This window comes from Dunckerocampus dactyliophorus, chromosome 19 (assembly GCF_027744805.1).
Source record: "Dunckerocampus dactyliophorus isolate RoL2022-P2 chromosome 19, RoL_Ddac_1.1, whole genome shotgun sequence".
NCBI lineage: Eukaryota > Metazoa > Chordata > Actinopteri > Syngnathiformes > Syngnathidae > Dunckerocampus > Dunckerocampus dactyliophorus.
This window is the reverse complement of record NC_072837.1, coordinates 8,206,115-8,225,425: the sequence shown is the minus strand read 5'-3', so window position 1 is coordinate 8,225,425 and position 19,311 is coordinate 8,206,115. Positions and strand designations below refer to the sequence as shown.

The following is a 19,311-nucleotide window of genomic DNA, read 5'->3' as shown; positions in this document are numbered from 1 at the left end:
GCAGTGCAGAGCTGGGGAAGATTCGAGCAGAGACAACAGGAAGGATAAAGAAAAATACGGATGAGGCATTTTTAAAGAGTTCATATTTCATCATAAAAGTGGGGCTGTGCTGCTGGGGGAAATGTGGAAAACATAATATTGGATTCTGCTCTATTGTGGACTCAACTGCAAACACAACAGTAAATTCAGTTAAATTTACAAGCTGCATTTGCGCCGTAACCTGGAGAAAAATGAATTGGAATAGGTGCTAAGGGAGTGGACTCAATGACATTAAAGATTCATGAGCGCTATGAACTTTACGGCGTATGTAGATCAAGTATTTGCAACAAAACACAACAAATAATACCTGGGCTGTTATGCACTGCTTTGGTATATGAACTCTACCAACTAGTCATTGGATTTCTACATATTATGACCTTGGCAAGCCACTTTGGTTGAATTCATTTTGGGGGGAAGCAGGAGCAAAATATAATCCTTCCTCTTTTCCATCTTTTCTGTTGTTTTGGCTTGTTTGGTAGTAAATATGGCATTGGCTTACATGTACAACCCGATGGGGTTGCGACTAACAATTATTTTCTTAGCTGATTAATCTGAATCTTGTTGTTTCGATTAATCGGTTTGGCCCTAGATCAGGGGTATCCTTTTTCCAGCGAGGGCCACATAGCGAAAAATGAAAGGATGCAAGGGCCGCTGTGCTATTTTGTAAAGCAACACATGAAGATAAATAATCTCCATAAATTATCGGCGTCCAAAGTCTTGAACTCCTCGAAATAGCTGCAACTAACGATTACTTACTTAGTGGATTCATCTGAAGCTTGCTGTTTCGATTAATCGAGTAATCGGTTAGGCCGGAGAGGGCCCAAATCAATCTGAGCCAAACTGGAACAGTTAGTGGTTTGTTCCGCAACGTATCAGAAAAGATGCAAAAATGCAGCTCGACAGCCCAAAATATACAGACCGGAGTTGAAATTACAGCCAAGAAGTTACAACTGTACAACAGCAGCCTGCATGTATAACCCTCTCGACTCCGATTTTAAGATAACCCGATTGTTTTCTAGGGAAAAAGAATACCGTATCGCAAAAAGAATGTTCCACGAAGGTCCTTAAAACCCTAATTTCCAACATGCATCAGGAGAAACTAACTGAATGAGGCATGCTTCGGGCATAAGCTCCGCCTCCTCCTCCTCATGCTCTAAATAGGCAACATCTGACAGGCGTCTAAGCTCAACTGCCAGCATGGTCCCGCATTGCCAGTGGCTTGCTTCTCCTATTCACTGTGGAAAACAAGGATTTTCACTACATTTGAAGCCTGGCAGCACATGGCTTAGACATTTCCCACAGGATGCTCTAAGCCAGGAGCCAGTGCTTGGTTGATGACAGTCAAATAAATGCATCATCAGTAGCTTACTGTTCAGGCAAACTGACTTGACCACTTCAAACCAATTTAGCCTGACAAAAAGGAGCAGCAGGAACTGTATTTATAGTAAATGCTGCAGAATGACTCACTTCATGTTTGAATTCCAAATGGGTCCATTTAGTCATATAAAGGGAATATAAGTTGGCCATGAGGAGTAAACACCTGAGAGAGGTACAAAGCAGTGAGCAGAAGACTTGCGGAACGGAGACTCCAAAGTCAAAGTAAACACATGAAGGACATAAAATACAGTTAAAAAAAAGAATTGAAAATGCTGTTTAAATGAAACAGTAATGAAAAAGAAAATCCAAAGCACGAGCAACCTTTCCACCACACTGCCTAGTTATTACCGTCACTTTCAGAGGATGTGTACTGTAGTGTTACGGATTTTGTGATTTCCGACCGCCTGTGAATGTGACATGTGTTCTGACTGCGTGCCGAGAGGACAGTTGAGTTTGCAGTTGTCAGTCTGGCAGAGCAAACGGGAACAGTGGCTGCCTTTCACACCTTGACAAGATAACATCGGTTTCACGTGTAAGGATCGTCCGAGCTCGCATCCCCAAAATTAAGGAAATCGGCGCGGATCGATCGGTGCATGCTTAACGTTGGCATGTCCGCCTTTTTCTGTTACCAATAGTCTTCCTACTTTAACATTTTCAAATTCTAATAATTCCTACACTCATTCTACATTTCAACACATTTTAAATTGATTTATTGTATTTCACCATGAATGGCCAGCGTCCACTCTTCAGTTTTCCAGCTATTCCATACATCCTTGCTACTTTTCAACGCATTTCTACATGAATCCAACATATTCCTACATTCATTCTACATTTCCACATTCATGCATTCCAACAGCATTTCAGTTCTTCTGCTCTTCAGCAGAACATGCACCCCCTACGCCAACGTTTTTTTCTTGCGAGAGCTACTTTTAGAAAATGAAAATAGCTACTCATTTTTGTAGAAATGATTTTCATACCTTATTTCAAGCCAATCAAATCAAATATGCTTGTTTTACCAAAACATTCACAAAATGCTGGCATCCACAACTCGCATTTTATGTTTCAGAATGCATTTCTTTCTAGTGTTCTCACATTATTAACTGAAAACCTGAATGAAAAGCAGGCTTGCGGGTACCTCATGTGGTCGTGGGGGGCTACCTGGTGCCCGCGGGCACTGTGTTGGTGACCCCTGCCCTACGCTGTTATTTTTCCGATAGCGCCTCATGGTGACGCTGTTATTAAACCCCCTGATTTTACCCAGTAAGTCGGATCGATCACCAAAAATGTGGTACACGCCAAAAATCTGAGCGAGATTGGTTGAAAAACATGGCTGCCATCAACCAAAACGTATTTTCAGGGGCACAGGCAGGACTAATTGCCCAAACGTAAGTGACTGACCGAGGAGCCCTTATCTCTCACACATATGGTCGCATTTCTTGCGAAGCATTTTGACCACAAAACGGTCATGAAAAAAAGATCCACATTTTTTCAAATGACTGTATTTAAACCTTTAAGACGTGCAGAATATCGGTGGCCTGATGCATTGTGATAATACTCAGCATCAGCTAACGGGTGGGTGCGGCTAGGGTTCATTATGCAGAAGAATGACTGCACACAGAAAGGAGGAGGCCTTTGGAAAGAGAAAACAATAAAGTTGATTTCATTAAAGAAAATGTTGCGGCTATTCCCCCGTCACCGACGCATTCCCCTCACAACTCTAACCTCCATCATTCTTGGAAATTTCCTTCAGATAGTCTCCCAGAAGAGTCAGTGGCATGAAGGGCAATATACAAGCATATACAGTAGGAAGCTTTTCCTGTGCTGGGGGCTATCCAAGCCTTTGCAGCAAACAGCCTGCTACACATCAAACGCAAGCACATATAATGCACACACACACACACACACACACACAGTTCCACAGCAAGATCAAGGTATGTGACTGGCCTATGCATGTATTAAATTGCAAGAAAAATGCAAAGTCTGCTTTGGACGTTATTGGACAGTCAGCTCTGAAGTCACAAATTATAATGAATCTTTATTAATGTTTGCTAATGTGAAATATTTCATTTTTGAGACTGACAGACAGCTTGTGCACAACATGAAATGAAAACATAAGGCAAGGTTTGAAAGAAATCCCAACGCAAACTGAGATATAGCCTTTTTAAACCCTTAAAATATGTCATCCAGTCATTTTGATTGACAGTGAAACAGCATTTGCTGCTCTCTTCCGAGCTAATGTAAGTCTCATGTGGTTTAAACTTTTATGCTAAATAGTTCTACTTTTTGTGTCTGGTTTAGCAAGTCCACCCAAAAAGGTTTTAAACACGCCACGACTACACTGGCCCTAAGCTATGACGGTGGCCCCATTCTGCCAGGAAAACCAATTATTTAGTGTTTCAAAGCCCTGCGAGTGCCCCAAACGGTCCCATCATTTAACCATGAGACACTTCAACGTCACTCACTGCTTGCCTTGCAGTGTGGAGTCTGGCTAAACCACAAATACAGAGCAGCTAACAAACAAATACAAACACTTTTGTGTCAATACATGTGTAAAAAGGTAGACAGTTTTGTCTAGGAGGCAATTATCAGCGTTGTTGAAAGTTCCCGATCTCTACCATACTTCTTTTTGGAACACTTTTGCCAGCAGACAAACTACAGTGGTTAAAGACTGTTTGTACAAACACGGGAGGTCTGTTAATTGGGGGGGAAAACACTGTGCCATGCTGATTCAATGTCACACTGTTTGTGGGCCTAATATCTTCCACCCTACAAAGTTGCAGTGGAAATGCAGGCCCAATTATAGTCTGTCCTTTCAAGCCATACTGTCATGTGCTATAAAGAACTACTGTATAAGACACATGTGTCCATGACCATTGGAGGCAGAGGCCCCACTCCATTGAATCTTAATGACTGTCATTTTGCACCACAAAAGAGTGAAACATTCCTTGGTTGGGCGTGCCACACTTTGGATCCTGCACAATCCCCTCAGACAACCTGAGCAGTCGCGTTGCAATGGAACCAATGCCCTAACCTGCATATACTGTATAGAAACAAAGAGAAGTAAAGCTGAACCTATCAAAATGTGTAGAAATCTGCATTATCGCTTCCTCTTTTACCGTAGATATTGTTTAACAGAGATTCAGCCACCCACAGTTCTCAACTGCCACCATCACTCATGGGAGATCGTACGAAACTTGCAGATAAAAGGTATGAGAAGATAAGAGAGATACTTTTTTTTCCCAGACAAGGTGTTTTGGAGACACGTAGTAACTCACTGCATTGAGCTGGTGACGCAGTTAAGCACACAAATTGAATGATACAGCGCATACCAGATGCTTGTTGTTAAGAAATACTTTCTAACACGCTTCTGCCCTCTGCCTGTAAGTAATGTGCAACTGATACATGTGGATTGAGGAAAAATGGTATTTTAGACAGCAGTGTTGCTTAGCGAGGACATTTACTATGTCTAGCTCGGTGATTGTAGCTGCTGTGTTAGCAACTGACTAACTAAATACACATGGATGATTTTCAGTGTGTTTGAATTCATTTGTGAATACAAACATTTAGTTTTGATGTTTGATATGTTTCCACACACCGGGATGCGTCCAGGTGTCTGTGTCACGTATTAAAAGTGTCTTCTTCAAAACATTTCCGAAACGGGCATGTTTTTATTGTGTCTATATACTTAAAAAAATAATTTCAGCTCCTTTGTTAGTGTAGACCTTGGCCCATCCTTCTGGCTTTGTCGTCTGCGCTTGGGAATTTAATGTTAGGAGCCACGACGTTCCTAAAAAATGTGAACTACAAATAGACAGCTTGATGATAAATACCGGTCAATGCAACTTATAGTCCAGTGTGACTTTCTGTATATGTATTTTTTTCCCTTTCATAATGCGATTTTTGACTGATGTGACTTATACTGCGGCGCGACTTACAGTCCGGAAGACACGGTATTATCCTTGACTAAACTTTATCGTGCGATATCTCCATAGAGGTGAAGGCTTAAAGTGAATGCTTATACAACTTGATTCCCCGTTTTTCCACATGCTGCCTCTTTGTCTCTCTCGCTAATGAGTCTAATGAGAATAAAGACTGAGAGGGAGATGAAGACAGAACGAAAAGAAGCAAGCAGGGAAGCAGTCGGACGTGGATCTGGCCCGCCCCTGGCTATGACAAAGTGAAGCAATTATGCATGAAGGCTGTGACATTGACTGTGGCATCAACTCTTCTGCTGATCTGCTAAAAAGCAAATATGTTTCATAATTCAGTAAGGCCCTCACTCAGTCTCTCTGACAGGTACACATATCTAAATGCCGTTTTCATGTTCAAAGACATAGTGGATCATACTTGGACATGTTGAGACATCTGAGCATGTCAGCTGCTGGCGTGAACATCAGAGCAAACAGAAGGTCAAGACTGTTCTCACCCAGTGGGCGTGTCATGTACCGGCACAGGAATATAACCCCTTTGCTACTGCAATATCCTCCCTAAAGAACATATGCAATGATTAGATTAGATTCGGTTCGTGTGTGACACAATCCAGGTGTAAGCCCCCAACAAACACTTATTTAACACATTTAAAAGGAAATTTTGCCCATCATCCACAATTCTTATGTGAAACATGAGCACACGTTTTTCCATTTTCTGTGAATTATAAAGAGCGAAAAACAGTTAGCATGAGGGAGCTAACAACGCACATCATGGCGCACACCTATTTCGACTATAAAGGCCTCTGAAAAACCTCCAACAACGTCGTATGGTTTTATATACCTGCTTTGACCATACAGTAACAGCTCCATTCATGATAACGTGCAATACTTACAGTATTGTGCCGTATTTTCATCATTTAGCTCTACTTGTGTCAACAACAGCAGCGTGTCTGTTTGCTACTACTAATCATGGCAGACTTTGTGAGAGCCGCTGACAACTACTTTTAGACAAATGAGGATCCAGAACTCCATCACATGGACTGCTACGATAACAATGTCGCTGTTGCTTGGTTTGTACTCAGGTCAGTTATGTAAATAAGACATTGTTGCCTTTTTGTGGACATTTTTTTTAGGGCTTTATAGTTGAAATAGGTGTGTCTGGTTATGTGCATTGTTAGCTCCCACATGCTAGCTGTTTTTCTCTCTTTAGAATGCACAGAAAAGAGAAAGACATGCTTCACAGTTTTCCTTTAGCATATAAAATCACCATTAATGAATGATAATGTGAGATGATCCCTACCCTGAAGCCTGGTCATCAGGGCAGCGCTAGAGGCAAGCAGGCTAGAGAAGGCATTTCTCCACACGGCCTGTTGTAATTCCAGTAACAGCTTACAATCATATATTAACTTGTGTTCACCTCCCTGCGGGTTTTGAGGTCCGGATTGGCTGCCGAAGCTCGTGCTTCCGTATAGCCAAACAAACATTTGCGTCTCAGCACACCACAATGGTGCGTTCGAGGACCGCCGAATGAAGTGCATAAACGTTTGGCGAAAAAACATTACCACTGTAGCAGAAAGATGAAAGAAAAAAATGGTGGGTTTTGTAACATTGGTACATTTATGCTGTATATTGCACTTTTATCACGTATTTCGAAATTATGAACGACTTATGGTGAATAAAATGTTTTTTACTGCAAGAAAAATTCCCTAATTTATATATATAATAAAAAAAATAAAATAATACATTTTCATAAAAAAATAAATAAATAAATAAATACATATATATATATTTTTTTTTTTTTTACCAAAAATCCGCAAATTTTCAGGGCTGTGAATGCTCAATCCGGAATGTGTGGCGATGCATTATACATATTTTGCTGCATTTCATTTAACTCGATAGCTCCTGAGATGATAATATTTCTTTCATAAAAGACCTGTAAAGCCACACTGCTGTTTTCCATCCATCTTCTATGCCGCTTATCCTCACTAGGGTCGCGGGTATGCTGGAGCCTATCCCAGCTGACTTCATGCGAGAGGCGGGGTACACCCTGGACTCATACCTATGGACAATTTAGAGTCTCCAATTAACCTAACATGCATGTTTTTGGAATGTGGGAGGAAACCGGAGTACCCGCAGAAAACATACGCACGCACGGGGAGAACATGCAAACACCACGCAGAGATGCCCGACGGAGATTCGAACCAGTGTTGCTTTATGTTGTCTTAAGAAGTGGGCCATCACATTAAGCAATGAGGCAGCTAGCTAGCATTCAAAAATGATTAGACAACTATGCAACAGGACAACCACATGTAAAGCATGTACACTTGTGAAGATTCCAAATCCCGCCCCCAGCTATTACTTAATGAAGGGGTCAGATAACATTCAAACGGCAGATCGGGTCAACTCAGCAGATTTCAGAGCAACTCAGTCAGTTACAAGGCTAGTTATTGCCTTGTGCTTGTCTTTGTCTGCAGATCAGTCAGAGCAACCTAAAACACACAAACACGTGCACGCTGCCCAAAGAAGGAGGATCAAAAACTGGCTCAAATGGCTTTACGAGTCTCTCAGAGGAACCCCATCTTAGCAGCATGGCAAGATGGGTTAATGGATGTGTTACAATTTCCCACAATAATGAATATTAACGCAATACGGAGGTGGAAGACTTTGTCACGTGTTCTCCGTCCAAAGCCAACGGGCCACAAGTCCACACACTGTAACCGGACAATTACAACACACACACAAACACACACTTTCTATTCACAAACAGCGAGCAGTGTGGCATAGGGCGCTGATCAACACTTGATTATCCGCCCTCAGTGCACCGCACGCTAAGCAGAATCTAATCGGATGGCTTTATTTGCATATCATCTGCATAATGGCTTAGTAAAAGCAAGGGCATTCGCCTGCTACGTGGCTCTGACCATGTTCATTCTAAAAGGGGGGTTGGGGTTGGAGATCCACTCCAATTTAGATCTAATGAAGCTATGTAGGGTCTTCTCAAACAGCCAATTTATTGAGGGCATGAATAAACACTGTAACAATGATGTTGCTGTCCAAATACTGTAAGCATGTTTGCCACTAATTAAAGAGCTAATATGTGGGCATGATTATGATGTGTACAATACATTAATTCACTGCATATTTCTATTCTTAGTACAGCAGGAGTCTAATTAAATGGTTGGGAAAACACTGAGTTTATATGATGATGCAGTCATAATAATAACAATGATAAAAAAAAACCTTCAACATTCAGTTTGTCAGTGCATTTCTATTATTGTGCACAGTGGAACCTTGGTTTTTGTACACAATCTGTTCCAAAAAGTCAGACGAAAACAGAAACGCAGGAAAACCGAATCAGCTTTTCCCATAAGAAATAATGTAAATCCAATTAATCTGTTCCAGACACCCAGATTAACACAAACCACACTTTATAGAGAATAATATAGCTTTGTACATGCACAAACAAAGCAAAATACATGTAAACTATAAATGAACATTTAACATAATTTTAATGAAGACTTGTTGAACACGGCAATGAGAGGAGGGGACGGAACAGCCACGCAGACTCCGTTACATTCCACTCCGTTACAAACTTAATGTTACATATCATTTCTGATCTTGTACTTCAATCCACTGAACATATGAAAACGTTGATATAAATCTACACCCCAAGACATAAAGGCTTGTTCTTTTTTCTATGTGTTACATTTCAAAATGATGTGGTTGCCTGTACTGAGGTTCACAGGTCCATATCGTTTTAAGAAAAGAAGACTGTTTAAGTCAGGCGACACCTTTTTGAAGTCATCACTGTCATGTTGCACTGGCATGCCCCGCCTCCCCGGTAGACGTACTGCCAGCGCATATTTCAATGCACATCGATGCACACACGGGCACAAGAACAAATAACCCAAAAGCAGAAAAACAGCCGTCCTGTCAGGCAAGAGTGCTGCCGAGCAATGTTTGACTCCACCGACAGACAGAACAGCAGCTTTGGAGGCAGAGAAAGAAACCAAAAGAAAATGACAAAGAGAATATCTACTAGACTGCAAACGCATCCAAATACATGGGATTGAAGGCAAAGTCCCAAAAGAGCAGTACCTTCCTTGATCATTTGAAAACCAAAACTTGAAACAACAAAATAGTCATATATTAAGAATGTTCAGTTTCTTAGTAGTTTTTTAGCATGCTGACATAACAGCATACTCTCACTAAAGGCGCTGAGCATGCCAAACCCAAAATAACACCAGAGTTACACAGAAAGCCAGCGAAGAGAACATATTGCGTTTTAAGTGTGTGTGTGTGTGTGTGTGTGTGTGTGTGTGTGTGTGTGTGTGTGTGTTGGGGGGGGGTTGAGAGAGGTTGAATGAGACAATGGGTGAAACGTGAAGAAAAAAGTGGATGGTCTGTAGTGATGCAGGAGTGGTTACTGCACATCTTTCCAATCTGCTGCCATGTTTGTTTACTCTCTTCCTGGTGTGAACATCTATGCATGGCTGCAGCCATCAAAGCTACACGTGTCACTCCTCCACTGCACAATCACACACTGCACACACGCTCCCACATCATCCTAATTCTTACACTACATGCATGCATCCCTTCCAGCAACATCTTAACCTAGTTATTGTCATAAATCCTACTCAAAAGGAATTTGGCGTCTCTCAAACAATATGCGGCATTCAGGTTTTCAACTACATATTTTGTAGCCCCAATAGGAAATATATTTGAATTCTTTTTTCCTCTTTTGACTTTTCCCTGTAAAGGATAGACCCCAGCATACCCCGCGACCCTAAGGAGGATAAGCGGCATAGAAAATCGATGGATGGATGGATGGGTTTGACACAGCAAGTCAATCGCATGAATGGTTTTTGCTTATTTGTATGCCACGCAACCCTGGTTGGGAATGGAACCCATGCCCTGTGCCATGACAGGTATATGTGTGTACATACACCACCATTACACCACCAGGAATACCCCTATGACAGGCAACATACTGTATATGGACCAAGTTTTCCCTCACCCAGACGTGGGTTACCGGGTCCCCCTCTCTACAGACAGGCCTGGAGGCGGGGCACAATAGCAAGCGTCTGGTGGCTTGGCCTGCACCCATGCAGCACAGCCCGAAGAGGCTGGGTCACCCCTCTGATGAGCTCACCACTCACCGGTGGGGCCAAAGGGGTCGGGTGCAGAGTGAGTCGGGTGGCAGCCGAAAGCGGGGACCTTGGCGGTTTGATCATCGGCTGCAGAAGCTAGCTCTCGGTACGTGTGTATTGACCGAAAGGACAAGATTGCGAGTACAAGCGAATGGAAACGGAGTTTCCTTCATAGGGTGATCCTGGCGCTTCCTTAGCGCTACGGTCTGGTCAGGATGCCTCCTGGACAGCTCCCTGGGAAGGTGGTTAGGGCACATCCAACCGGTAAGAGGCCTCGGAGAAGATCCAGGACACGTTGGAGAGATTTTGTCTATCAACTGGCCTGAGAACACCTTGGGGTCTGCTGGATGGACAGGGAAGTCTGGGCTTCTACGGTTAGGCTGCTGCCCCTGCGACCCAACTTCATAGAAGCGGAAGAAGATGCATGGATGGACTTGGCGCTACCAGTTTGCCCTCGCTCTCCAACACTTTATAATGTGACTGTGTGAGCACACATCCACATGAACCAATAATGATACTTATAGTTTTAACATTTAGCGTGACAGCACCTTCAACTTCCACATTCTTCTGGTAGGAAGCAGCATTCGTGTAAATAAAGTTACACATATGTTGCTTACATACGCATGCGGTTGCTGTCTCTTGCTCTCTCTCTTTCTCGCTGTTGCGTAACTGCTGACGCACTATATGATCCGTGAAAAAGTGAGAATCAGTTTTGCTCGGTTGATCCTGGAGGTCAGTAGCAGAGAGCTGAGGGGGAGGGGGGAAGGGAAAAAAGGGAAAGACGGAGTGGGTGTGGGGGGTGCTTGGGCAGCCAATGGTCAGGTTGGCACTGGTAAGTCTGTGACAGAGAGGGGAAGAATTGTGCATTGTAGCTGACAATGTCTGAACTTATGGCCTGCGGGAAATGCAAGGAAGGGACAACAACAAGCGCAAAGATGAAAATGGAAGCAATGGCAGCACGGAGAAAATGCTGGAATGGAAAAATGCAATTTAAAAAAAGTAAAAATGTACTCAACCAGCTGCATCACAAACCAACACCTCCATTTTACACAAGGACGTACACTGCACTGTCGTCCGGTACTGACAGGCGACATTTTCTCAACGCCCTCCCCGTCCCCCAGCAAACCCTGGCCGGCGAGGAAGCGATGGCTATCAGCGGCATTAATTCATCTCATTAATTAACTGACTTTTCTTTTGACTTGTCTACATTGCGTGCATGAATGTGGAGTAAGAGAGCATACCATTTTTTTGGACGTGATGGATTATTTTGTCTTTCTATTCATTTCTATTGAAATCGTCCACCAGGACCACGAATGAAAAAAGGCAGAAAAAAACATTGGACGTTTCTTTAAAGGCAGAATACAACAATGAGGAGACTAATAATAACAATAACAATGAAATGATGTGTGATTTTGACAAACACGCCATAGCGTAACATAGCTGTGACTCTGAAGTACATGACATTTACACTTGCACACTTCAACATGTCCAAAAAGGAATAGGAAGAAGCTGAGTTAATCCTACAAGGAGTCTGTCCACTCCCTGCGTTTAAAATGTAGCAGGTTACCATTTCTCACAGGTCAGCCTGAGGCACACCTGTGCAATAACCATGCTGGCTAATCAGCGTGTTGATACTGTATGCCACACCTAAAAAGTGGATGGAGTCTCTCTGCCCACCAACAGATTTAGACAGATTTCTGAAGAATATCTGAGGGAAATCGGCCTCGTTTGTACAGTCATCCCTTGCCACTTCACACTTCATATTTCGAGGCTCTACTCTCACTGTATTTCAAAAATATATGAATAAATCATGCTGTTTTGTGTTTGAATATAGCCTGTTATTAATCAAAACATATTATATATATAAATGTTACGTCATTTTAAACTTGCCAAATTATACTTTTTCAAGCATAAAAATGGCTAAATGAGCCAAAATACAACTATAAATATATACTGTAATTTCCGGTGTATAAGCCGGTACATTTTTCCCTGCGGCTTATACAGTGGTGCGACTAATTTATGGCTCTGCTCTAATCTCGCGGAATTGGCCAATAAAAATGGAATCTACTGTTAAACACGGAATCTCGCGGAAAGTGACATATGAATGAAAGGATGTCATCGTGGCCACACGGTGGTCTAGTGGTTAGCATGTTGGCCGCACAGTCACAGTCAGGAGATCGGGAAGAACTGGGTTTGAATCTCCGTGGGGCATTTCTGTGTGGAGTTTGAATGTTCTCCCCGTGTGTGGGCTTTCTCGAGGTACTCCGGTTTCCTCCACATTCCAAAAACTTGCACGTTAGGCTAATTGGCGACTCTAATCCATAGGTATGAATGTTGTTGTAAGAATGGTTGTTTGTCTATATGTGCCCTGCCTGTCGCCCGAAGTCAGCTGGGGTAGGCTCGATCATTCCCCCGCGACCCTAATAAGGTGAAACACTCCTAAAGATGTCGAAACGGTGGCTAAAGGGGTGTTATATCATGTCTAGAGGGCTCTAATAATGTTAAAAATGGTATTTACAGTAGAACGTCGTAAACAGGTGTTTTTGCTCCATACAAAAATATTTGATTTATAAATAAGGAACCCTACTTTGTGGAAATTCACTTATCACGGTCAGGTCTGGAAGCAATTAAATCGCGATGAATGAGGGATTACTGTACATAGAATTTTTTTTAGATCTTTGTGTTTAGCTCATGAAAGTGTTGCGTTTGTTTTTGTTAAGTATGATTTAATTTAGAAATTGAATGTTAGATTGTTTTAAAAGCTAATATAGACAGTGGTTAACTCTGGAAAGGATGGTGTGTACAATTTTGACGTTTAAAGCATCTTGAAACACATTGTTGTCAAACAGTGCGTTTCATGAAGTACTAAAATTGAATACCCGTGGAAATTCATTCACTGAAAGTGAGGAAAGCACTGCAAACGGTGGTTCACACGGTATTTCTTGTCAGCATTTACCTTGGAGGCATGATTCGCAACAATTTAGGCTCCAGCTTGTAACAAGGTAAAGGGCTTTACTCAGGTAAAGGTTGCCCTTTAGACAATCTGTATTCCTTCAGAAACAATAAGCAACAAGAGGAAAAGCCACAGGTCTAAAAGAAATTGTTGATGTACTTGTATTTTCGGACCAATCGAGGAGCAGCTGGTCCGAGCTGAAATCAATTTGACCAATACCCTCAATTTTAGCAACTTCTGGGCTGTTTTTTGATAAATTAACGAGGAGACACACGAGTTAAACTCAATTTCAGGGTGAGCGTCTGGCCATTAATAGCTGTTTATCAAAACTGCAAGCAACACACGCCAAAGCCAATAAATGGCACCTGGTGCTCTGAGTCACACGATGAGATTCAGAACAGAGAATGCTGTTTTTCATTCTCTCTGCAAGGATGCTAAAGCAAAACTCCTGATACCTGCTTTTAAAGTATATTACGACGGGACAAGAAAGGACAAAATCATGTTTGTAAGTAAGTCAATAAGAAGGGAACCAGTAGTGAAACGTCACCATTCCAAACGATAATTATATATTTTTAATTATCATACCTTGACTGTTTTCGGTTTCGACATATTCGAGAGCTAACAGATCGTTGGCAATACAGTGGATCCCCGCCCAGTCGCAATTTCCTGGGAGCCATACGTGATAACAGTGAACAAAGCAGAGTGAAGCAGAGCGGGGGGAGGGCGGACCTACATCGTTTGCCTGGGCATGCCCATATAAGGGAGTCCGGGTTGCATTGATGTCAATGGAACTGTGTAAAACACAGCGTGTAGAGCCATCCAAACCTGCCTTCAGGTCTCACTACCAAATGGGTACACCTCATTATGTGACACCTTGGCATTGTTTAATACGAGAATACAACATTGTAACAACATTTATGGGTCAGAAAAGAGGAAAAGCAGAATAGGCCTCCTTGAAATTTGTTATTATAAAGGTGGCCCTTAAATGCACCATAGTTGTGTGCTGAAAAAAGCTTGTCTGGCTGCGGAATCACGGGTTTTGACAGTCATTGATCATGTTACATTATCATTAGTGATGCGTTTACACTTAGAGCAAGGTCAAAAATAGTGTTTTTTTGCCATTTGCTGGTGGTTCCGAACCGTAAACCTCGCTGAAAGTGGAGATTTACTGTATAGGGATTGTATGCAAGTTACTTTGCAAATCCCATCCAGAATCCCATCCATCTACCCATTTTCTATGCCGCTTATCCTCACTAGGATCGCTGGGTATGCTGGAGTCTATCCCAGCTGACTTTTGGGCGAGACGCGGGGTACACCCTGGACTGGTCGCCAGCCAATCACAGTCCCATCCAGAATACATATGTACAAACTGAAGATATAACAAGATACTGTATATATTATGAAGGTTCTAGAGAGAAGGTTTACCACCCATAGCTTGTTTAAAGCTGATGTTCAACCGGTAGGAGACCTCGGGGAAGACCCCGGACACATTGGAGAGACGATGTCTCTCAACTGGCCCGGGAACGCCACAGGATCCACCGGGAGGAGCTGGATGAAGTAGCTGGGGAGGGGGAAGTCTGGGCTTCCTTGCTTAGGGCTACTGACCCCGTGACTCGACCATGGATAAGCGGAAGAAGATGGATGGATGGATGGATGGTCCAAAGTCATTGTGAAATCTAACAGAGAGGCATAGCAGCTGTTTAAGAGTACAGGGAGCTCAGCCTCAGCCAGGCAGTCAGCACCAACATTGCCCTCCCATGTGGAGCGTGACTTGTGTTCGTGATCTCCACTGTTCTTAGAAGTCGAGAAACACTGCAATAAACAATGAAGAGGTGGAGGAAGGAGGAGGAGGATAGAGACCAACCAATACCGAGGCCGGCGAATGATGAAGATGAAGTGGTAAACTGTCTCTGTGAACTATGCAGAAAATACTTTGACTTTAAAAGTTAGAACTGTATGTGTGACTTTGGTATTAAAGAAGACATTCTTGGTCCAAAGCTTTCTTAGCCATAGGATTAGATGCTTTCCTTTGCAGCAACACTTTCTCATTACTCTCCAAAATTGATTTGGCTCCTTTGAGAGTCAAAGTCGCAATAACAGATCTGTTTGTCTACTGCCAGAATGTAATGGATCATTACACTGATTTTATTACAGAGAGACGTCGGGCTTTCATCTTAACAGTAGAAATACAACTGAATGCAGTAGACACTATTCACGCTTCAAATTTTGCGGCTTCACTCTATCATGGGTTTTCAAAGCTATATGAACTAATCATCGCTGTTTCGTGGTCGAATACGGCCTATTCTTAGTCAAAAAATATGTATATTTAAGCAAATTTTGTGCTTTGTTTGCCTAAGTTATACATTGTCAAGCATAAAAATGGCTAAATGAACTAAAATACAAATATAAGAATATATACAAATATTCAGATGATGCATTCCGATGCTGGGATGATGTGATATTTTACGGTGGCCACTAGGTGTCAGTAATGTTACATTCATGAGACAATAGCCACCGCATGAAGTAGTGTACAGAACAGGACATTTTAAACAGGAAATCTCCCAATGCTAACGTGTGACTCTATATATTTCTATTTTATGTTTGTCTATTTTCTCTTATTACGTCTACTATATTGCCTTATACGTTTGTAAGATGAAGGGGTGTTATTTCAAGTCTAGAGTTAAAAAACATTTTTTTTTATTTTTATCCATTTATAAAATAAGGAATCCTACTCTGCAGAAATTCACTTATCACGATCAGGTCTGGAACCAGTTGACCACGATAAACGAGGGAGAACAGCTTCTTTTTTGTCTCTTTATCATCACCCATCTAGACCCTTCTCTAAAGGTCTATGGTCCAGTTTACCGCTACAGCGCCCTCAAACTGCCAAACCATATTACTTACATTCACACACGTGTAGCACTAATAGGACCAGAGAATTAATTCCAAACTGTCACATTGCAACTTTAAATTGCCCTTTGGACCTTGTAGTCCTGCATGTTTTGCACAGCGATTGTTACCATCAGCTGAACCTTTACTTACATCATTAATTTGGAATCCCTTGTGTATTGGGTTTGTGTGCCCTCTGAAAATAGAAGCACCAGAGGTACTCTCCATGGACTCCAAGTGGAAAGCGTCGGTTCTTCTGATTTAGTAACACGGCGACTAGTTACAAACCCTGTTATTATAATTATACACTGAGATGAAACTGAACACTACCGCTTCCAACAGTATCTCTGCAGCCCAAATGTTTGTAAAATGTCACAGCATACTTGGTCTTTTCACTGTTTTGGTGTTTCCAAAAGGACTGCAATCTGTTTAGGCAGCCGTGGGTTGCAGGGAGGGATGACGAAATGACATCATCGAGTTTGCATGAGAGTAGAAAGTAGCAAAGAGGAAGGAGACAAAAAGTGAGTGGAACAAAAATGAATAGCTAATGTGTAGAACTACAAATGAACTTTCTTCTGTTGCTTCTTATTGTGTTTGTTGTTAAATGTCACAAACAAGACGGAGCCCCCTCTGAGTGTTTTTAAATGGGGGAAGGGTCCACAGAAGGGTCCCGCTGCTCGATGAGAGGAGCAATACATGCTTTCATGTCTGTCGGGAGAAGTTTCTTTGGTAGATTTGTTATCGTTGCTTTTTTTTTTTTTCTAGAGGGGTCTGATTACTCGCTAAATATCGGGACAACGTCGCCAAGTTCTCAACATTGATCCCTCCTGCTACATCTTCTTATTCTCTGGCAGACCAGGTGCGTAGGAGCTGTAGAAGGTGGAGTTACAATGCCACTTATTTTTTGACAAACAGAAGCTCATATTGACGATCCAATGTGACCCTCCGTGCTAACCAAGCTTGGACATCCAGCTGCAGAACAACTGGCTGTGCTATGTGGACGTGACCGTGGCACCTGCACAACACAGTGTGGGATGAAAAAGCTTGTAAGGCGTAACAAAAAGGAGGACACTCAATTCTCCAACGTTGAGACACACACACACAAGTCAAATGAGGACTTTGGCTGCATGATTGCAATATATTGAGGCGAAATGAAGCCAAATGTCAGGTCAACTTTACCAATCAGCTCCTTTTCACCAGGAAACGCGCTGTCACATCCAAGTAGGAGCTCGCATAAATTAAAATTGAGGTACCCACAAATGCATCTTCCCACAATCATTAATATGCACCGCTTCCAGTGCCAGTGAGTGATCCATATTAGAGCAGACGTTCATCATTTTCTGTTAAACGGCAATAATTAAGGCATTTCCTCTGGAGCATTCAGCACTGACATCATCTTTCTTTCCATCTCCACTCCAGTCTCAGCTCAATCACTCATCTGTCACGCAACAGTAGACACGCTCGCTCATTAGCAGGGAAACATCCAGTCTCCCAATTTTCACAGTCTCTGCCGAGGACATGCACAAGTTTAATGAAGACACACATAACGAACGATTGACCACTGGCAGCAGAACCACTAAAGTAAACACACACACACACACACACACACACGTAGCGCATTAGAAAAAGGAGCTGCTGTACCTTTGCTTCTACCTACAGATTGCAGAGAAGAGAAGAGGTCCGTAGAGAGAAAGGAAGAACAGGGTCATCCCGGGTAGAACATCGCGGGAAGGCAACACAAAAGCCGTAGTTAGATTACAGTAAGCTTTAACACTGTCAGCTTACACTTTCATGCAAAAAGCTGACAATCATGCAAGTGGGTAGGACATTTCATAGGAAGTTTTGAATATGATGCATTGTTTCTTGTGAGTCAGAGAAGGAGTTTAGCAGTAGAGCTGATAATGGTCCAGGATTCTCTGGTGTCCATTTTCAGCCCTGTCAAGATGATCAAATTCATCTGCCAAAGTCGGGTTGGGATTTGTGCTTTCAGGCAAATTTTCAAATTGCTTTTAGAGAGAGAGCACTGCTGGATAACGCTGGTGGGATCGATACTTACATAACCTGCTGCTCCAATGCTAAATTATTCCATTATCTGGACAAAAGTGGCATATTAAAGCAACTTTTGTAGTCTCTAATAATAACAATAATAAATATTTTTTAAGTATATTTTATTTTCTATTAAAAAAACACAACTGTTTTAAAATTTAAACATCCCCTACCTGAGCGGTATATAAAATATAATAACAAATATAATAAAAATAAAAATGACAAATATTTTCTATTAAAAAATATAATATAATATATATACTTTTTAAAATTGTTTTCAAAATTAACTCAATCAGAGACATTTTTGAAAATTCTCCCCCTTTAGTACCACACATTTTAGACGATTTTGACTGACTTTAAGGCACACATAATATTGTGTTCTATGGCTATATAAGCATGGAACCTACCAAAACAAAGGCTAGACTCTTTCATCAGAAAAAAAAAAGTTTGTTTCTACTTTTTTCCGTTCTTTAGTAATCAGGAAAATATCAGTTCCCAACAAACAAAAGGGAGAAAAACTCCTTTTATAAAAAGGTACATTTCAAGTATAACTTTCACTTTGACAAAATTCCTTTACTTTTGTGACAGCTCAAATATAAAACTATACCACAACATAAACAACACAAAAAAGGGTTGTTTTGCATCTAAATAATTTGCTTACAAATATAACACCATGAGCTATTTACAATTTTCACATTTGGAATTAAACTTTGTGTGCATGCGTTAAGATTTCCCTACAATGCGTAACCTTCAGCACGCTACACTCCTCCATGCTCTCCCACTTCCTCCTTGCTGTCGAGCGTGTTTTTACATGCAAAAGATCCATGCCGAGCTCTTATCAAATGCGCTTCTGCTACCTTGTGGTCGTTTTTATGGCTTGAAACTGCTTGAAAAGTGACCTTTTTATTGTGCACCTCTTTTTGACTCT

General features: G+C 41.8%; 1 protein-coding gene across 17 annotated transcripts in view; it reads right to left on the bottom strand.

Annotated features, from left to right (window-relative positions):
* Nucleotides 1–19,311, bottom strand: part of LOC129172466 (neurexin-3b) — a 296,454-nt gene that overhangs the window by 257,984 nt on the left and 19,159 nt on the right. For 13 of the 17 annotated variants that reach the window (XR_008567019.1, XR_008567020.1, XR_008567021.1 and 10 more), the window contains exon 5: nucleotides 17,979–17,990. The exons of the other annotated variants lie outside the window; for them this stretch is intronic. Coding sequence is in view for 10 of the 13 variants with exons in the window: in XM_054762202.1 (XP_054618177.1) it covers nucleotides 17,979–17,990 (12 nt within the window). In the remaining 3 variants the exon portion in view is untranslated. The remainder of the gene's footprint in view (nucleotides 1–17,978; nucleotides 17,991–19,311) is intronic. 17 annotated transcript variants of the gene reach the window in all.